Source organism: Stegodyphus dumicola, chromosome 10 (assembly GCF_044657685.1).
Source record: "Stegodyphus dumicola isolate Sdum_Otavi_A_Nest chromosome 10, ASM4465768v1".
Lineage (NCBI taxonomy): Eukaryota > Metazoa > Arthropoda > Arachnida > Araneae > Eresidae > Stegodyphus > Stegodyphus dumicola.
Window position 1 is genome coordinate 17,783,242 of NC_140777.1, and position 21,807 is coordinate 17,805,048.

General features: G+C 31.2%; 1 protein-coding gene across 2 annotated transcripts in view; it reads left to right on the plus strand.

Moving 5' to 3' along the window:
• Cmtr1 (Cap methyltransferase 1) overlaps positions 1–21,807 on the plus strand; it is a 129,747-nt gene that overhangs the window by 88,091 nt on the left and 19,849 nt on the right. For both annotated transcript variants that reach the window (XR_015043299.1, XM_085824683.1), the window contains exons 16-19: positions 7,053–7,109; positions 9,285–9,342; positions 14,540–14,608; positions 18,254–18,400. Coding sequence is in view for 1 of the 2 variants with exons in the window: in XM_085824683.1 (XP_085680809.1) it covers positions 7,053–7,109; positions 9,285–9,342; positions 14,540–14,608; positions 18,254–18,400 (331 nt within the window). In the remaining variant the exon portion in view is untranslated. The remainder of the gene's footprint in view (positions 1–7,052; positions 7,110–9,284; positions 9,343–14,539; positions 14,609–18,253; positions 18,401–21,807) is intronic.

The following is a 21,807-nucleotide window of genomic DNA, read 5'->3' on the forward strand; positions in this document are numbered from 1 at the left end:
AAGATCTAACTGTTTATCAAACTAGTTTCTCTTTTCTTGATTCCTTCTTCAATAAGGCCTCCCATTTTAGAAAGAATAAATGTCACATTCTTCCATTCTCACAGAAACAAGCCTTCTGTTAATTCTTCAGATTGTAGCTTTTTTTTTTTTTTTTTTTTTTTTTGTGCTTATATGTGGTGTAGAAAGAAGAGTTTTTAATTTTGCAACATCATTCCACAGTCTTTCTGTTAGTGAAGCGTGTGTGTGTGTGTGAGTATGGCAAAGCCTCGAGGGCTATCTGCCTAAGATGAGGGATGCCTTCGTGGAGGACTTTCTAAGGGAAACTGGCTCGTATACACGTTACACATGGGGAAAACCACGAAAACGCCCATGCAGCCAGCCCGTTCGCGGGATTCGAACCTCGGACCGAACTACCATTGTTCAGCGACTGTACCGCTCGGCCGCTGGTGGGCCCTGTTAGTGAACCATTTGTGTTATCTACATTTTCTAAAAAAAAAAAAATTTCTTAATTCTAACAACCTCTTTATCATCACATATGTACCATTGCATTGCTTAATTGCTCCTTTTCCTGCTCGCCTCCTAGTAATGGCACCAATTTTGGGAGTTCTTGCTGCTGTTGCTGCTTGCCTAAATTTACCAAGGAGATTTGTACCTTGGGGTTCTTTTAACCCATCTCTAACAGGAAGCTGCAAGGTTAGGACTGCACAATGTATTTGCTCGACTTGCTTTTGATGTCTCTTCAGCATCATCATCTAAACATCATCCATCCTCTTCCCTTATATTTATTTATTAATATGACAATAAAATAAGAAATAACTAAATATTTATTAATGTATAGAATCCATATATAAAAATAATAAGTCAGTTTGCTATTAAATTTTTTTTTCAATTCACTTAATTTCATTTCAAATTCAAACTGTCTTACAAAAACTGGAATCGGAGTTGACGTATTTTTAGCCAATCCAGCTCCGACTCTTTTTACACAAAAATCTGCCTAACTCCGATTCCATGACTCCGACTCCACATTCCTGATTACGTGGCTGGCAAACTGTATTGAAAATATAGAAATGTTAGAGTGTTAATAAACCAGTTTATTGCACATATGTAGATATGTTATGCAAATTGCAATGTGCATACGGGTTCCTAATAAACTGAATGCATACAGAACTGATGAGAGCTTGATAAAATTTATTTTACCAAAAGAAACACTTTACAGCTCTGGAGTTTTCCAGAATGCTCATGCAGCTATTCAGCGTATCACAGAGTGCAATCAGTAGTTAACTTTGAACTACTTAGAATGTTAAACACAGTGCAATGCAGATCACATCTAAAAAGCGAAGCTCATGTTGAGGTTGCCAACAATTACAATTACTTGTAACTATTACAAACTATTATATTTTTATTTAACAATAAAAGTAAAGTACAATTATAAACTTTTCAAAATTATTATTACCAATAATAGCATTAATTAAGCAAGTAATATTTGTTCCAAGTATGATCCATTTAATTACAGCATTAAAATGCAGAATTATTACAATTTAATAATAATAATAATAATAGTAATAAAGAATTTTTACATATTTTGCAATTTTTTGTCATATTTATTATTAAATTATATAATGTTTTGAATTCTCTGAAAACATTAACAGTATGAAACGCCTGAAGAAGTTTACATGGATTATTATTATATCTTGTAATGTACCATAGAGACTGAGGGGTGCAAGGGTCCTTTGTTGTTGTTGTTATTGTCTTGTCCAAGGAGTCAGTGCAGAAGAGTCAGGTAGGACCAAAAGTCTGCAGAACAGCCTCAGTAACATCAGTAATTTTCAAAGAATAGAGGAGTTTGTGCGAGGGTGCTATATCTATATTGAAAATAACAAAATAAATATTTTGCCAAAATAGCAAGACAGTCGAAGAGATGGTGTGGAGAAAGTTGGATTACAGTGAGGACAGCTATTATAATTGCGTTGGCCATCAGAGGATATCTCCGTTCCTTTCAAGTGTTTTGTCCTTAGTCTGGCTATGTTAGCGGAAATAACAGTTACAATTTAGGGCAGGAATGGAATTCTTCTTGATTGATTGGGAGGTAAGTCTTCGGCTGGCTATTGCATCATCATTGGTTTGGTTCAAACTGTTGGAAAGTTGAGAACTGTTTCGGGCGTCTTTGGCGAGGTGATCAGCCTGCTCATTTTTGTAAATGTCAACATGTGCTGGTATCCACTGTAGTGTGCAGGTTCATTGGGCTGCAGTAGTTTTGTTCATGGGCATGACAATGTCCTGGAATGGCTTGGAGCGCAGATTTACGAGGCGTATTCGGAAACTAAGTACCGTTGTGGGGGAAAAAAAATAGTAAAACAATTTTTTCTAATCCAATTTTATTTTTACATGAAAATACATGTCTTAAACTATTTTTCAACATAGTTTCCGCCAATGATCAAACACTTGTCATAGCGGCTGACCAGTTTTTGTATACCGTCGTCAAAGAAACTTCCTGCCAGTTTCGATAACCACGACTCCACAGCATTTTTCGTGTCGTCGTCAGATCCAAAGTGCTTGCCACCAAGCTCGCGCTTCATGTGCAGGAACAAGTGATAGTCGGATGGCGCCAAGTCCGGGCTGTACGGCGGGTGATCGAACTGCTCCCAATGAAACTGTCGAATTAACGATTGAGTGACACCAGCAGTATGGGGCCGAGCATTGTCATGGAGCAACACAATTCCTTTACTGAGCATTCCTCTTCGTTTGTTTCGAATGGTACGCCTTAGTTTTGTTAAAGTCTCACAATATTGTGCCGGATTAACGGTTTTCCCTCTGGGTAGAAATTCAGTAAGCAAAACGTCTTTCCTATCCCAAAAGACAGTGCACATGATTTTTTGTGATTACATTGTCACTTTGAACTTTTGTTTTTTCGGCGAATGAGTGGGTCTCCACTCCATTGATTCTGGTGTGAAATGACACACCCAAGTTTCATCACCTGTCACAGTTTGGTTTAAAATGTTTTCTCCCTCATCACTGTACCGCGTGAGAAATGTCAGGGCACTACCAAGTCGCTTTGTTTTGTGAACATCAGTGAGCATTTTTGGAACCCATCGGGAACACAGTTTGTGATAATTCAAGCGGTCAGATACATTTTCGAACAAAACAGTACGTGAAATTTGTGGAAATACCTCTGAAAGAGTTGTCATTGTGAAGCGTCTGTTCTCATGAATTGCTTCATCAACTTTCCTTACCAAATCATTGGTGGCAACAAAAGGCCGACCACTCCGAGCCTCGGCGTGGACATTTGTTCGACCTGATTAAACATTCTTACCCACTTTCTCACCATTTCATCACTTATCGCGTATTCACCGTAAACTTCTGCCACTTGACGATAAATTTTGGCCGGTTTAACATTCCTCGCGTTCAAAAATTTAATCACGGCACAAATCTCACAGTCAGCGGGAGAACTAATTGTCTTAAACATTTTGAATGTGCACAGCAAACTGAAAACACAACATAGAGCAACCAAAATGGCGACAATTGAAAGTCAGTGAACAAGAAAGACTAGTGCGCATGCGCGGGGCGCCTACCACAGCGCTGCGACGGCGCTAGAATGAAACGGTACTTAGTTTCCGAATATGCTACGTAGACCACATATGCTACGAATATGCTACGTAACCAAAGAATAATAAGAGGCCACTGGAGTTCTGGATTACCTTGGAATGGTAGATATCTAAAGCCTTTTTGATGGCCATGAGCTTGCAGGTATAATTTGAGACAATTTTACCAACAGATATTTTATGGGATTCAGATTCACCATTAGCATGAATGAAATAGATGCCAGCGCCACCCTTGTCAAGGCCTGAGTCGGAGGAACCATCTGTATATACAATAGCTAGATTTTGGGCCGAATTTGAAAGTTCATTGATGGTGTGAATGCCTTTCTCCTTGATTACCCTTTATTTATTTATTTATACTTACCCTTGAGACCCTTTATTTAAATAAAAATTAACAGAAGGCACCACACATGCTTACAAAATATATAATTAACAGTTATGGCTTAAATCAAAGATAATGAAGAGACTTAACAAAGTAAAAATAAGTTACAGCTACACGATTCAACTAACATGGAAAACAACGCCACAGAACATTACAAAAGGAGAATCGAAAGATTTAAATTAAAAGATAATATCCTGTTACTCTTCAGGAGAATCAAATTTAGCAACGTGACTTTTAGCAAGCAAAAATGCTCTAATTCTACCTTCTGAAACCTTCCTTTAACCTTCCAGCACACGTGCTTGGCAATTTTACATGAGCACGTGCGGATCGTAGTTTTTATGACATCTGTTATTTTACCGTTTTGGGCACATAAAAGGACAGAAATGAGTGAATATTGATAATAAATTTGTTTAAACATAAAATATTAACCTTATTACTGCAAAATACAAATGATGCCGTATTCAAATGATAGTAAATTATTTTTAAACGCTTATATTAGTCAGGTGGAAAAGCAATGATATATTTTATTAAAGAAATTTAAAAAAAAATATTGTTTAATAACTATTTTAAAATCCAGGCTAGTTTTAATCTTCATCAGTCCTGTCGATTTATCATCTAATCGAAGACAACTTGTCAAAAATAAAAATCTCATCACAGCTCTTGTTATTTCAATTCCAGTGCCACCATTTGAGAACAATTCTTTTGCATTTCCATGGTGTCTTTTTTTTATTCCTATGATGTATAACAATCCAAATTAGGCCATCCTTTCCACTCAGGAAACAGTGCAGTCTCTATCTCTAGAGTATTTTGCCTTTTAGTAAAGTTATATATTTATTTGTACATTCCAAAATTTCATCGAGCATATTTATATCAACTATTTTCAAAAATGTTCCTATTTCATCTTTTATGTCCTTTGCATGATGTTTTAGGCCAGGTAACGCTCATAATATTCATCTTATTCATCTTTGAGCAGTTTGCATACTTCTGATTTTGCCACTGACAAAATTTATTCTTACTAACATAGAATATATCATCATCTTTCCATTTTTATATATCATTATTACTATCGTCATCTGAAATATATTGTTCAGATCTACTGCTGATATTATTTATATCTATATTTTCCTCACTCAGATCGCTATTATTCACGCATCCAAAGGTTTCCTTGTTTTTTTTTTTTTTTTTTCTTTATCAAATAATTCTTCAAGAATGCGAGAAAAATCAGCTGTTTGCACATATTTTTTGCCATGAAAACTGATATAAAATTTACAGAGTCGAATTTAACCAAATTAAAATAATACACGTCAATTTATAACACAAAATTACAAAATATTTGAGGAAAAAAATACTTTCCGAATTTTCATTCACGATCACGCGCATGTTGTAACTTTTACGAAGGAGCTGCCACATAGTGCAAAAGCCCAGTAAAAAACAAAAAAAGAAATACGACTTCCTTTTGGCACATTCCATGATGTGGGAAAGGGTTAAAAGGAGGAATAGAAATGACATTGAGACGTCTCAGCTGCAGTATGCGAGAAGTGTGCATTAAAAACCAAATTTGTCGTAAACTTTGTGCATAGCGCACATGCTGGAAGGTTAAATACGGTCTTCCTTTTACTGCATTTGAATATCATGCGAGCTAGAAATTTACGTTATGGCAGGAAAATGGAAATGAGAAGATAGAAAAGTTCACTAACATAAAATAATTGGTTAAAAATTAAATGAGACCTTGCAAAAATTATCCATTAATATCTGAAAAAAATAATTTGAGTACTTTCAGTGTACTGCAGTACTTTGTGAGGCTTCTGGTATCTATTTCTGTGATGACTGCATGTATAATGCACAATTTCAGTTGTTCTTGTTCTTTAAGGAATGTGTCATAACAATGTTTAATTTTCATTATGATGTATAATATCTTAGGTACTAAAAATATGGAGTAATGAGAATAAGTTATATGCAAAATATATGAGCAATTTTATTCTAAAGTGAACATGAATTCATTTTTGAATAATTTTAATGAATTTAAAAATTCTTTCACTATGTAAACAGTCTTTGTGAAATTTAAGGCAACTTTATATCAACATTTGTAATGTGGCTTTGAAAAATAATGTGAAAAAATCATAATTTAGTTTTAATACATTTTCTTCATTTAGTACTTTTCAAAGAGTAATTTAATTCATTGATTAAAATTCTTATTAACTTCAAATTTCAGTTGTAAAAATCCTTCTCATATGCTGCTTTGGAAAATGTTAGTTGAGTTATTTTAAATGGGTAAAAAAGGTTATCCATTTCAAATGGTGACTGTTAACCAAATTCAAACTAAATTAATTCAAACTATTAACCAAATTGTTGTAAAGTGCAGAATTTTTTATTTTGTGTTAAAAGATAAGTTAATTTAAGATTTCAATTTAAAATACTTATGCAAATGTATTGGCTGTAAATCACATTAATTTTCAGGTATCGATTTCATGAAAATGACTTTTAATCTGTTGTTATGTGATAATTTTAATAATATGTTATAAATTGTTAAACATTTTTAAACACAAGTATAATATTTTCATTTTTAAAATTGAAAATTTATTGGTAATTTATCTGTGCAATTCAATATTTTGTGCAAATTGGTAATTTACCTGTGCATTCAATATTAATTGTCATTGTCATTATGTATTGTTAATAAAGCTTCTCATATATTTATATTAAATATGCTTTAGTAGATATTAAATATGCAGTAAGAATATGCAACCTTATCAAATTTAACTGGTCAGTTACTATCTTTACATGGTATCACTTTAAAAAAAGCCCCTTTGGGCAAATGTTAAAAGTTTCAGATTTGTAAAAATTATTATTTTATTTTATTTTTGTACGTGTGTAAACTTTTTCTGAATGAAGAGTATTTTTTTTGTTTTAGTTTCAGGATAAAGAGTGGAAGGGTCATTCACTCAATGATAATGTATTCTTATTGCAAAATACACAGCATGTCCTAAGCTTTTTCTTGTGACTTGAAATTCTCTTTCATTTTTGTATGCAATTTGGATTTCATTGAATAATTAGTTTTTGAATTTTTTTTCTTTTAGAATAGGAAGCAGGCAAATAATACATCTTGACAAAATAAGAGTGTTCGCCCAAAATGCGTAAGTTTTGTAACTTGTTTCTTTAAATATTTGTTTAGTGGAATTTTCAAAAGTTGCATAATGTTACACTACAATTTTAACAATAAATTTATGATTTCAGAATAATTTATTCTATAATATGCTAAGTGCATTTAATTTTAAACCTTAGATAAATTTCATAACTTGTAGGTAATTCTGTATGCCGTTAGTATTATTTTTTGTACAAAGGGTGATTAATTTCGTTTTGGCATTTTGCATTTAAAACTTTAAATGTCAGTTCTCTTTTCAAACTGTTGCCTCCAAATATTAAAGCCCTGTATTATATTAAAAAAATTTAAATAACAAAGAATCTGCATAAATGTATATATATTTCTCGCATTATATTTTAAACAATGGTACCTAAAACCATCAAATTTTGAACATACATTTCCACCTGAATTATGGGCATCTAGAAGCCCAAATTTGGAATTTGTTATATTATCTATTTCATATTTTGTAAAGCTTTAAGGAGTTTTTGATTAACTAACTCAGCAATTTCAAAGCAAGCAATAGCAACACTGTATGGGGGGGGGATTTACTTCCAGCGCATGAGTCTGTGCATCGGAAATTCTAAAGGTATGCTCATTTTAAAATTATTTTATAATATTCCTTTTGAACTGAATTTTATGGTTTGAGTGCGAAGACTTGGTATTTAATAAATAAAGGTAACACGCAAAACGTTAAAAAAAGTCCCTTTGGGCATAATTGTAAAAGCTGAAAGCTTTCAGATTTTTTTTTAAATTTATTTTTTATTATAAAGTTTTATTTTTGATCTATTTAGCTATTATTAATATTGAAAATTCATTTAGGGAACTTAGTAAATAGCCGTACGACCTCTGTATATGTTTAGTCGTACGACTTCTGTAGCTTTCCTTTCTTTTATTTGTTTAAATAATTATCTTTAGTATTAAAAGAAGTGCTTTTCTTTCCAAAATGAGAATTTGAGTACAAATGTAATTATTGTTAGTATTTTGACTAGCACATATGTTCATGATGCAGTTACTTTTCTCAGTGCTTCACTAACAGTAACATAAATTGCATTTTAACATTTCATATAGTACCTACATCATTTAGGGGAATGGAACAGTATTAGACGCAGGATATATATATTAAAAAATCATCATTGTTCATTTTGTGATTGAATATAATAGGATAGTTTAATTGTTTAAAATATTCAGTTGCTTATTTATTTATTTAGAATTTTTATTCATTTGTTTGTCGAATTTGAAATTAATATTTTTTTCCTAATTAAAAATAAAATTATGTTGTTAAATTTTTAACTAAAACTGTGTCATTTTTTAAAATTAACCTCCCCTCTTTTTTATTAAACAAAAAGTTAGCTTTTGCTAAATAAAAGTGCATATATAATCATTCAGTGAAATAAAATTTAACACTGAAGCCTGACTGTGCAAAAACTACTCATCGTATGAAAAGTAGAAATGTTAAATAACAAATTTTATTTGCAGTCCATGAAATTAGTATAAACTGCTACAATAATATTTTGCCTGGGAAACATAAGTTTTTTATATTATCCACAAGAATTCAAATAAGATTGAGATAAAGTGCAGCTAGTTTTGCAATGTTTTTATTCCTTTGTTTGGTACATTTTGAAGAGGTCCTAAAGAAAGAGAGAAGTATAAAGTTCTATAAAAAGTCTAAGTATCTGTTTTGTTAAGAGAACTGTTTAGCATGTGTTGGCCTGTATCAGGAAGCATCTACAACTTACTTTAGGTAAGTTCTGTCATATAATTATTTTTGCATTATTGAAAGTGGTTTTCGGAATCATTTCGAAATTATTAATTTTTACCATTTTTCTATCTTTTACATTTGAAACACATTTGGAAAATTAATTTATAATTAAAAACACACAAATCTTTAAATTGTGTAAAAAGTATTTAACTCTTTCCCTTCTTCCCTCCATTGTTAAATATTGTCTATGTTTTGAATTTAAAATGTATGTCAACACATTCTAGAGATTCAGTTAAACTAGCAAATTTTTCTATTGCTCTTATTATTTTTATTTAATTATTTAGTTGTATCTTTTTTTAAAAAATTTATTACGATTTTTTGAGAGGCTAAGTTTGTGATTTTTAATAATGTTTTCATCTTTGGCATATGAATTTTACATTTGCTTTCCATTAATTTTTCCTTTTTTAGGGAATTGCATGAAGAACGTCAGAATGAATTAAGAAAGCAGTGCTTAGCATTATGGAAGGTAAAGATTTCTTCTTGCATGCACACATTGTGTTTTGAATGCTTTATCATTTTTCATACTCTTACTAGCCTTGGAATTTTAGGGGCTAGAGAATTTTTCATTTCACCTAAGCTGTTGCCAAATTATTATTTTTGAATCTTGCGGGAACATTTCTAGAAACAAAATTAAAGTACATCTCCAATGTAAAAATGTTATTTCCCCACTTGGCCCAAAACTAAAAATATGCCCCCCTTCCCCAAAAAACTACTAAAGCAATTTTTCCATTGTTTAAGTGCTAATAATTAGAAAATTGTTATCTAATATGGTGTTCTCATACTTTGATAGATTTTGTGCTAAGGTATCAGTGATTCTGTATCGATGGTCCTAGTTTTCTAGCACTCATTAAGTGTCATTACTATTGTTGGTAGTACTCTTGTTAACTTTGCAAGAGGAGTTAGGGGTATATGAGATTCATAATCACCCAGCACAGTTATAAGATTATGAGGTTCAGAATCGTCACCAGTCACTGTGAGGATTTGGCACACAAGCTAAGCGTGATGGAAAGCTTCATTGGCATGCTGAGTGAATTAGAACATAGTGGTTATGAACTCATAAATAATGAATTTTTACTTATAGAAGCATGCAATTCTTTTAAAGATTTTCTTGTTCTTACATCCCTTGGAAATAAAAGTTTTTAGGCATTAGGGAAGATATGAGTATTGGAATCAATAAAGCTTCAGAATTTACAATATATATATCTGAATGAACAAATGTTATTAGAGTTCTTACGGTCGGTCCTTAAGAGTCCTTAGGTTTTTCAAATTGATTTTTAGTCCTTAATTTTGGCCAAAATCATCAAAAGGTCTTTAATTTTAATCATCTGAAATTTCTGTCTTGTTTTTATGACTGCTAGTTTGAGTGTAAATATTCATTTTGGAGGAATATTTTTGACGATTCACTGACAAATATGATTATCTTTTGAATGGGTTCATGTGTTATAATTTATTCTTATTTCTAATATAAAGGGTGGGTTACTGGAGTTTTTGAGTAAGGAGTCGAACATAAGCATTTCGAAATTATTTAATTTTTTTTCTAATGAAGAGCTCTTAAACTTTTCACTTTTGGGAATGTGAATTCTTTTATTAAACAGCTCTAAGTTTGGCAACTTATCAAAATCTTGGCAATTTTAAGATCAATTTCTATAGAAAATTTTTGATTTGGAGATTAGGGAATTTTTTGACGATTTTTTTAAACATTATAACACTGATACATTTAACTAAAATAATAGTAATATATTGAAGTTACATTTAATGAATAACATTAAAATAAAACATTTTTATTTTTGCTGTCGTATTGTAAAGTGACATGATTTTCCATTTTGGCGACTTTACAGTTTTTTAAATCAGGTTTGAATCAAAGTAATAAATGCTATAAAGCACAGTTTAGAAAACAGTTCATAGCGAAAGCAAAATAGCTATGTAATTAATTAAAAATATCTTCCTTTTAATTTTTTTTCATGATAAGAATTTTTTCCATGTAATTGTCTCAGAATATTCAGAATTGTAAGAATATGCATGTTTCCTATGTAAAATTAATTTTCCACTTTTTCCAGTGACTTTAGACAGAAGTATGAAAATATCAAAAATGTTTCTAATCTTTTTGCATGGACAGGCATTTATAAAAAAGAATTTTTCTATTAATAAAGAAATTGAAAACTGACAATTAAAAAGATTCACTTTATATGTCTCAATGGATCATACACATTAGGCATTTTCCCACCTAATGCAATCTCTGTGGATCCTAAATTCTGCTCCCAGGGCCTTCTTAAATTATGCTGCCTAGTGCTCTCCTAAATTCTGCTCCCAATGCATGTTCAAAATTCTAAAAGTTTTGATATATCTAGATTTTGTTGTTCAATGTGCCATTAAATTCTAAAATCACTAAAATTCTGCCTCAATGGCTCTGAAACCAGCCCTTATCATATCATTTCATATTTATTCTGAATGTTCAGTCTTTTCTTTACATTCTAAATGCATCTCATTTTTTTGAATAACAGAAATCTTTATTTAATTCAAAAAAATTCTAAAGTGAAGAGGAAATGTATTGAGGAAAAAAACTGAATACATAAAGAGGAAGAAACTTATTCTTCAAAGATATGTACTGTTATTATTATACAAATTAACCAGTTGTTTATAATTTAGCCTTTAAGTTCCCATTTCTGATTCCTCACCATAATGCAAATCTGATAGTTTTAAAACTGAGGTTTTTGTATTGTAAGACAGAGTATTTTTGCCCTCCACTTGGATGATGCTTCAGTTCCTGCCAGCTGTGGTAATTTGTAATTATTCATGTCTTTGCGTTATCCATGCTAACATTTGAATTTGTTACGGGGATAGAGTTCCTGAGCTAGCTTAGATTAAAATTAAATTGCGTAACCTTTGACTACTAGTCCACATTTTTGGTTTTAATTTACTGTTTCTGTTTAATTGCATAACCACAAGCTGTAGTTGATTTTTATCAACATAAGAATGTGTCTGCATGTTCCGAGTTCTTTTTAAATAAAAGGTTTATTTAAATCCTTATGTGACTTTGTAGTTTCAGACATAGTGTTAATTTGCTTCATGTCTGTCAGAGGTTTTGGACTATTTAACTTTTACCAGATCAAGTAAAACCTCATTAGGATTAAGAGATTGGCAAAAAACTAGTGGGAACATTGTGTACTGAAACAGATTTCTAATTGTTAGAAAAAAGAAGAGAAGAAAATTGATATAAATTAAGCCAAAATGTCTGGGAAGGCTTCAAGTTAAAGGGACGCGTAAATAGTATTTTGTTGTGTGTTGTTGCTACAAGGCATAAATGTTTTTTATCTTTTGAATGTGGAATTATCCTAATATCGTTTAAGAATCAATGTCATAAATTACATGCATTTTAAACTGGGAAGTGTTATTAGATTGTGATTTTAATGGTGCTTTTTTAAAAAATGCTTTAAAAAAATAAAATTTAATAGTGGTCATATAAATCTATAACGATGAAAGGTCTTTAACTACCTAATTTAATTATTTGTAACTAACTCCTCATCTTTAAAAGTTATCTCTGTATATTAAAGCAAGTTTTTGCCTTTCATTAATCTTTACTGTGGTTATAAGATACAGCACAAAAATGTAAAAATTATTCTTTGCATCTAGTGAGACTTAAAGTAATACAAAAGAATTTATCACCTCTAGTGCATTCGTGGCTTTTTGGAACCGTACAATATATTAACTGGGTTACAATCTCAGAAACTCTACACGAGGCTACAACACTAACTGCGTCAGACAAACGGAGCACGACTAACTTTCAAAACTTGCCAACAATTCCTACATCAGGCTTTCAGGATTGTTCTGATCAAGAAATCTCTCTCTAGGCAAGCAGCAACATTGGCAACAGCCAGTCTTCTGTTACGAATCATGCTGATTATGATTTTGTTTCTCATTTTAACCTCTGTCATTTGACATAATATCTACCTGCTATAGTACGTAGCAAAATGAGATATAAAAGAAAAAAATCAACGTAAAGCTAACTGTTAGTAAAAAGTAAATAAAATGCCCCTAATCTTCTTTCAAATATGTCCAACTATTATACATGTAAAATATTTAATGCTACCTAATACATTTTTGTAAAGGGGATTTTATTCTTAAATTTGTTTTATAGTTATGTTTATTAAATTATGTTTAATAAGAATACATCTTATTTACAGATCTGTTTTATTCTTAGAGTATTACAGTACAAAGTCTCTAATCTGGACGTCCATTATCCGGAATGTTGTATAATCCGGACCTCAAAGCCACAAACTTACGCATGCACATAAAGCGTTTATGCATGCACGTTTGATGCGCATGTCCGCTACGCATGTACGTAAAGCCAGTAAAGCATTTACCCATGCATGCTTCCGATAGTGAAGAAAGTAACACAGAACGTTATTGAAAACGAAAAAATTTCGATTGACAAGTTAGTCGGTATTCTCGACACAGCAATTAAAGAACTTGAACAGTGGAACTTTGTAACTGAACAAGAAATTATGTCTGTTTATATAATTAAAGAGAAAGTATTAGCACAAAAAACGAAGCAGCTTAAAGAACTTGCATTGATAGAAATGGTTACTAAAATAAACAAATAAATATTAAGCTCTTTTTTTTTTTTTTTTTTTTTTTTTTTTTTTTTTTTTTTTTTTTTGTGAATTTTGATACTCTTTAGATCATGATTGCTCTTTATTTCATAAATTACGGTATTATATTTTAATTGTATTATTTCTGCATGCCATCTTACCAGATTTAAATTGATCTATAATCTGGAAAAACCCCTATTCCGGAATCACCGAAGTCCCGATAAGTTCGGATTACGGACTTAGTACTGTATTACAAAAGTTAAGTTCAGACATAAGTTGATTGAATTTAATTGAATTTATTCAGCTCCCATTTACTGATAGGTCCTGAATTTTTTCATTAACGGTCCTTAAAAGTACTTAATTTTATGTGCAGAAATGTGTACGAACCCTGGTAATTTGTAGTTCAAAGAAGGCTATATTTGCTGAGATTTAAACTTTTGGATTTACTGATATGTGTGTGAATATGTGTTTTTGAAGTGTTTAAATTTAAGAATGTATTATTATGATTGAGCTAAAATGTCGTATTTACTCACAAATAAGACTCTCTTTTTTTTTTTTTTTTTTTCTGTTGTTTTAAAGTCAGGTAAAATCTTAAGAGATGTTTTGAGACATGGTACTGCAGTATGAAAGGTAATTGTTTAATTATACTATGCAAAAGAATTATGCTGTTCAAAAACTAAAAAACTATGTAGGTAATTTCTGTACTTGTATAAATTGCATAACTAGACCTAAACTGAAATCCCTCTGCTAACCATAACTAATTATAGTAGGTATAGTTAGCAGAGCAACTTGATTTAGTCTGCATCCATTATGACTGGTCATTGCTATGCCTAAAAACAAGTAGGTATCACTAACAGCGCCCTTGGACCAAAGCTCACAGTACTGTTTCAAAGGAAATCTGAAGGAGGAGAAAAACAAACTGGTTTTGTTTTTCAAAATTATTGCAGGACAATAAATATTTATCTATATTTTTATTTCTTATAAATTATACTAAAGTTCAGAGAGGTCTTACTTCTAGTAAATACGGTATATTCCAAGTTCAAAATCTTTATATTTTAAATAATTTTGTTATAGGTTCCTGACAAAGCAAGATCTGCTCCAGTTAGACCTGAGCCAGATGCAAAATACAAGCAAATTATGCAGGTACTTTTGCTATTACGGATTTGTGTTTTGAGCTTAGAATTCTTTGCTATAGTAGTAGTTACTTCTTATTAGCTATCCTTGCTATGCATTTATATTTCAGTTGCTTGGGTAAAATCAATTTAAATGAAACATGAATCAAAAATTTACTCTATAACAAAAGCTCTTTAAGTTTTTCGTACTATGCTTGCTCTTTTTTTTAAAAAAAATCTTCATACTTCAATTCACGTATTTTACATTGCCCTTTTCTACAGCGGTTTAGATTATATGGGTTTGCACACATATGTGGCATCATATTATGTACATGGCTAGACATCAATTGATGGAATTACTCATATTCTAAATACGACATGTAATGTGTCTTAACTGCTAAAGCACATTTGAGTTAAGATCTTTGGTCACTTATGAAAAACCAAAATATATAAATTGACAAATGTTCTGTATTCTATCCTGAAAACAATTTCTTAGAAAGAAGCGTCATTTTTACTTCCTTGTATGAAGTAAAGGAAATTTTGTAATTGCTAAAAATTTCCTGTGCCATATTTAAATGGAAATATTCATTTTGATTATTTTTTTTTGCAAGACCTTTGTATGTATGGAAAGAATGAAGGACTCTTTTTTTTTCCTCAAAAGTGAATGTAAAATGGGAGTTTTTCATGAAGTCTGTACGGACATGTGTATCTAGGAAAAACAATTAGCCATAGAACATTGAAATTTTATACATGGTATTGTTATAACATCTACTCATTAAATTTCCTTTTTATTGCATTCAGTAATACAAAAAGTATATTTATCCCCCTTACCAGCTTAAAAGTCTTTATGTGGCAATTATTTTCACAATCATTGGTCGTGGTCGTACACTTCCTATTACAGAAATATTTTAAATGACAAAAATATTCATGTTTGGGCTGTGTGAAATTTAAAAAAGAAAAGTAATAATAATTTTGGACAAATAACAAAATTTAACTTTTAATACATTCACCCAGTTCCTATACATATATTTGAAAAGTTTTATACTCATTATGAAAAAATGAAATTAGAAGGAGTCTGACTCCCATACGACAAGAATTGACCACAGTATTTAATTTCAATATTTGCAATTTTTTATGTCATTTTCAACTTGCCTTAAGGGACTGGTTAATTAAGTTAGAATAATTTGAGGAAATAAGTTGAAATGAAGTGCAGCCAAAAAATTGTGTAATATAATAATAGGCTGCGGAAGGGAGTCTTATGCGCACATCAGTTTTTTCATATTATAGCAGTATAACAGATGGCCTTCCAGAAGATTGTTATATAAAAATGAAAGTCAAACTTTTGTCTTACAGAATTATCATATTTTAAGGAGAGATTCTTAGTCCTTGAACTTTCTGTTTGTCTCAGTTTCTGTTAGATGTTCCATGAAGTTGAATTGTCATTATTTGGCTCTCTATTTACCCATTAATTTTATCAATTAAGGGGACAGTACATCTTTAATCATGCCTTTAACCTGCATCATGCTTAGTTTTCAGATAAGATAGGAATTTTAAACAAACTAAAGTGTTTTACAAAATTGAAACTGGAACGCATAATTTTCTCATAACTTGTACACTACTTCTTTTGTCAGAAAAAAAGGTAGATTTGCTCTAACTGAAAACAAACTTGTATCCTGTTTAGTTGATTTTTAGCAGAAATTTCAGCTGTTTTTTACATTTTAACCACATAATAATGTTTCAGTTTAGAAAAAAAAAAATAATAATAATAATAATAATTTAGTTGCCTTTTGACCAAATCTAAGCATAAAGTGTCATAGTGAGCAGAAGATTTGAGATATTACACATTCAGAAATTTCAAACAATTTTTTTTCACATCTGCTTGAATAATATTTATTGCCATTTAGTCAGGCAAGTACAGCTGATTTTAATTTTTATTACTTCTGAATCTGTTATATGCATGGTTTTTAATTTGTGTGAAAACTGAAAAATTCTCTGCTTTTGCACAAAATAAATAATAATAATAATAATAAAACTTTTTATAGGCTTTGTTTATTTTTGAGGTTTGTTTAATAATAAAGGTTAACCTTTTTTTGCAATATTCATTTGATTATTTTGGGGTATCAAATGATTATAAGGACTTTGATGTCATAAATGGAATTAGAATTCACAGTTAAATTGATTTTTGTCTCCAGAAAAGAATGGGTTTGCATTTATTTTTTTCTTTTTATTCATTTGATTACACCGAAAAAAAATAGTACAGTCAAAAGTCGTTAATCCGGACTCATCGGGACTTCGGCGATTCCGGATTATCGATTTTTCCGGATTATAGATCATCAGTTTAAATCTGGTAAGATGGCATGCAGAAATTACAAAATTAAAAATATGAAATCGTAATTTATGAAATAAAGAACAATTATGATCTAAAGGGTATCAAAATTTACAAAAAGAAAAAGCTTAATATTTATTTGTTTACTTTATTAAACATTTCTTTCAATGTAAGTTGCTTCGTTTCATGTGATAATACTTTCTCTTTAATTCTATTAAACAGACATAATTTCTTGTTTAGTTACAAAGTTCCGCTGTTCAAGTCCTATAATTGCTGTGTTGAGAATACCGACTAATTTGTCAATCGAAATGTTTTCGTTTTCAATAACCTCTGGGTCACTTTCTTCACTATCGGAAGCGAATTATAATGAGGAGGAACTTGATTTAAATCATATCAAAGATGGAGTACATCGAAATGAAATACTACACTTAGTACGGAATTATAAACCAAATAAAATAAAAACATCTGCCCTGAAGATAAGGATAGTGCTGACAGATCAACTTCCAATCCGCAGCGTGAAATTGATAAACAGATTTCGGATTTCAAAACATACTTTCGCTTTGTAGATACAAATTACATATTAGTAAATATATATCGGAAATTCTATTTGACATAATCTTTCTAATCTATCATAATCTAATAATGACGTTTCTGCCCCCCCCCCTCTGCCGCAGAGCAGCGTGAAATTGATAAACAGATTTCGTATTTCAAAACATACTTTCGCTTTGTAGTAAATATATATCAGAAATTCTATTTGACATAATGGAAAGTTCAAGCTTACTTTTATAAAATTGCTCTAACAGTCTGCAAAAAATAATAAGCCGGATCCATTTCGAAGATTAAGGAACAACGCAATCTGCAACATTAACTGAATTAGATAACTTTAGCTTAGCGTATAACTCCGTTACACATTAAACGCGCATGCGCACAAACATATTCGCAGCCGTAAGGGTCTTATGCGCTCTCGTAAACGCCTGTGCGCATGCGTGAACGCGATGCATGCGCAGAAAGTTTGTAGCTTTGAGGTCCGGATTATAGATCATTCCGGATTATGGGTGTCCGATTTAACGACTTTTGACTGTATATTGATAAAGTGTACTTTAACTAATTAAAGTGTTATCTCAACAAAGATTTTGCAATATATTTCAGTTTTTTATGACATGCTAATTTTTAATGAATATTTGTAATTATTTAATAATGTTATGCAATAAGAATCTATTTCATGAAAGTGCTTCTCAACATTATGCGGTAGAATGAACGTTTTACTTTTTTTTTAATATTCTACTGCTTTTTAATTGTTTATTTATTTAACAGCCTGTTACATATGTGTTTAACAGTTTTCTTTCTTAGGGAGAAAATTTATCTTATTTGAAAAATCATCCTGAGTTTCTCACAGAAACCAACCTGAAGAAGCTGCGGAATGTATTTGATTTTCATTGTGTTGCTACAGCAGATCCAAAGCCTAAAGAGAATGCAGCATTATTCCTTGGTCTAGGGGTTAGTATTTTGACAAAAACTTTTTTTTTTTTTTGCAAGTTTCAGATATATAATTTATGTTATTTCAATTCATTTATTTATTTGAAATAGTAGTGATATGAATAGTTTTTATGGTTAGCTTTTGTGTATATCAAAATTTGGTTTCACATAAATCTTGTCAGGATGGAAAGCAGAGACTTTCATTGCGTTCTGGGGCAGCTGTTATTCAGTCATAACACCGACACCAGGAATCCACTCAGCAGACGCGATAATAAATGAAGGCAGTCCAAACAGGTTTTCACCATGCTGGCTTCCAGGAAATACTGTTTTGTAATGAAATTACTTTCTCCTCCTTCCTCCGTGAAACATTTGCATATTTCAAGCTTTCTCTTTTCGTTCATAGTATCATTTGGAATCCGGGGTAGTTAGCAAGTAGTGTGTTTCAAATGGGAAAATACAGCAGCTTTTAAACTGAAAGTCATAGAATTTGCTCAGGAAAATGGAAAAAGAGCAGCAGAAAGAGTATATAAGGTGGACAAAAAGTGTTTGCACAATTGAGAGCAAACAGCGTGATCATCTGGCGGCAACGAACAAAACAAGACGTGCGTTTCGTGGTTCGAAATATAAGTTTCCGAACTTAGAAAAAAAGTAGTTGTGTATGTTTGTGATATGCAGGCTCAAGGGTATGCAGTAACATAGGAAATGGGGATAAGCTCAAATAAGAGCTCTTGTTGCAGCACGAGAAGAAGACATTCTTACATCTCAAGTCAAGGAGAGTGAAGGCTGGTTGCGGTGAATGATGAAACAAAATGGATTTTCATACAGTGCATCAGAACAGATTTTTTAATCCTCTGAGCATTATGGGTTTAGCCTTGAAATTTCAAAGTTCCTCAAAATGTCATGAATAAGTAATATTTTCTTGATTTTAATTAAAAAATGACTCTTTCATTTTGTACCTTGATTCCTTTTCTTTCAATATACATCCAAACTGAAATCGGATACATTAAAAGCTAGCAGAAATTTTCATGTATGATGAATGTGGAAGGCAACCTTCTGTACGGAATTTTCCATCCTTAACGCTGAGAGGGTTAAAAAAATAATGCGTGCAAGATATTAAAAGAACCAACATTTATTTAATTTGTGTAAAAGTAAATATTAAAATTGCAAGTGTTGGTTAATTTGTGCCTTGATATTGTGCTCCTGTGCGAACTAATACACGCCGAGTGTTGATAACTTAAACGAGGTAATTTATATTTTATATGTGAATGGGAGAATGTGAGTTTGTAAATTTTAGGTAGCTATTAGACAACTTTAAATTTGATACTTTTATTACTTATGCCACAGAGTGACACACTGCATCATCATGCTAAAAGGTGTCATCATCCTCAAGCAAAAAGTCTGTGTGCATGTATGTATGTGGTCTATGAAGATGTAAGCATACTTAATGCAATCCATCGATAATATGAGAAAACTTGAGAAATGCTAAAAAAGCAATCCTTAAAACCATAACATTCTCTTTGTTAGCTTGTATTTGTCAATAAAGGGTTGAGGAGGTTTGTTTTCAGTTGTTTCTTGGGATCTGTGCCAATATCCATCGATAAAGAGGGGAAAAAAAGGTTAATCGGAGAATGCAAATTTTCACACTCAGTGGAGGTTCACAGTTGATGCTGCCATATAAATTCTTCCAGGCTGTTTCATTAGCATAAGTGCAGCCATCATCTGTCTGCTGGGAAGTCCCGTATACAGCCAGGTTACATTTTGGACACAACATAAGTAGCTTCTTGTTTTATTTGGACAACAGACTATATAGTATGCCAGTTCACCCAAACACACTGCAGCAGGCTACCAGTCCCTCTTTCATCTATGGCTTAGGGAGCTTCACAGTTTACTTATTATGTATAGTGCCATTTTATCATTCGTAAGTCCAAAAAATTGCTTCGGCAATAAGAACTGATTTGTTTTCCTGAATTCATGCAGCACACTTCATATGCTGCTGGTACATGCTTTTATGACACTGGTTATTTATTTAAGGCTGATGTCAAATGGTAGATGTGGTGAATTTTCATGTGTTTTAACTCTATGTAAAAGTAACTCCATATCAGATCAAATTAATAAAAGTTTCAAAGAACTGTAATGCAGTAATATTTATTCTGCCCAACAAACCCTTAAAATTTTAATGTTTAAATTTAGGAATATTTGACTAATTTATTACATTTTTCATACATCACCAACTGTGCAATTATTTTTTTATGGTGTTTCAATTGTACATAGTTTCTAATGAGAAGAAGTCAATCATAATATAGATAAGCAAATCTGAGAGAAAAATTGACTTCTAAGGACTCTGGTATTTAACAAATTCTGCCAGTAAAGAGCAAATCAAGAAGTGATATAAACCTTATTTTAATTCTTCCTTTCTACATTTTAAATATTATGGCATTTCATTTTCTTTTAAGCCTTATTATTATTGGATTCGTAAACAAGTTTCCTCTTTTTCAGTATTTTTATCTCATTGATATGAAAGAGACTTGGAAATCTAATTGCATGTATTTTATGGCAGTTTCAATTAAATATGCAAATGAATGGGAAATTTATCTGTAAATATAATCTGCATATGAATTCCCCCCATCTGTTGTTTGATCTAATACCAAAATCTCAAGCATACCAGTTATTAAAAATATTCATAAATAGAAAATTAAAATTATAGGATTGTATGTTAATTAATTATCTTACAATTTTACTCTTATTTTTGTTTCTCTTTTGTGACCTCAAATCAGATGCAAATTAGTTAATGTATCTGAGTGCTAAATTCCTGAGTGCAAGCGAGAGCAGTCGGAAGCTATTGCTGTCTGGTTACTTTTCGATAACTTCTTGCTACTGATTTAAGTTATGTAAGCAGCTTTAACTTTGGTATCAGTAACTGCTTCATGAAATTATTGGAACCGAGTGAAAGTTTACTTAGGCACTGTTGTTTACTGTTACTTTGTATTTGATATTTAATTTGACTGGAACTTTTGAGTTTCCCACAAGCTAGAAATTTGATTTTTTGTTTCTGTTGCCAATTTCCTATAGCCGTCAGACTGACATGTTAATAAAAAGGTTTTATTTTAAACCTTTTCAGTTCTAAAAGTCGACAGTTAAAGTAGTGTGGAACTATACAGAATCTTTTGTAATTGTAAAAATATAATTGTCATTCAGCATCTCAAGTATGGTAGTTTCTTGATTTCCTGATTTTTGTATCACCGATAGAGAAAATATTTGTTCATCTAATACACATTTAATATATAGTATATTATACACATTTAATAATATAATATATTAATCATATTAATAATACATATTTAATATATAATATAATATAGATTTGAACATAATTTTGACAAGGTATGTGCCACCTCCCAAAGTGTGCATTCAAAATAAACTGAATTTGT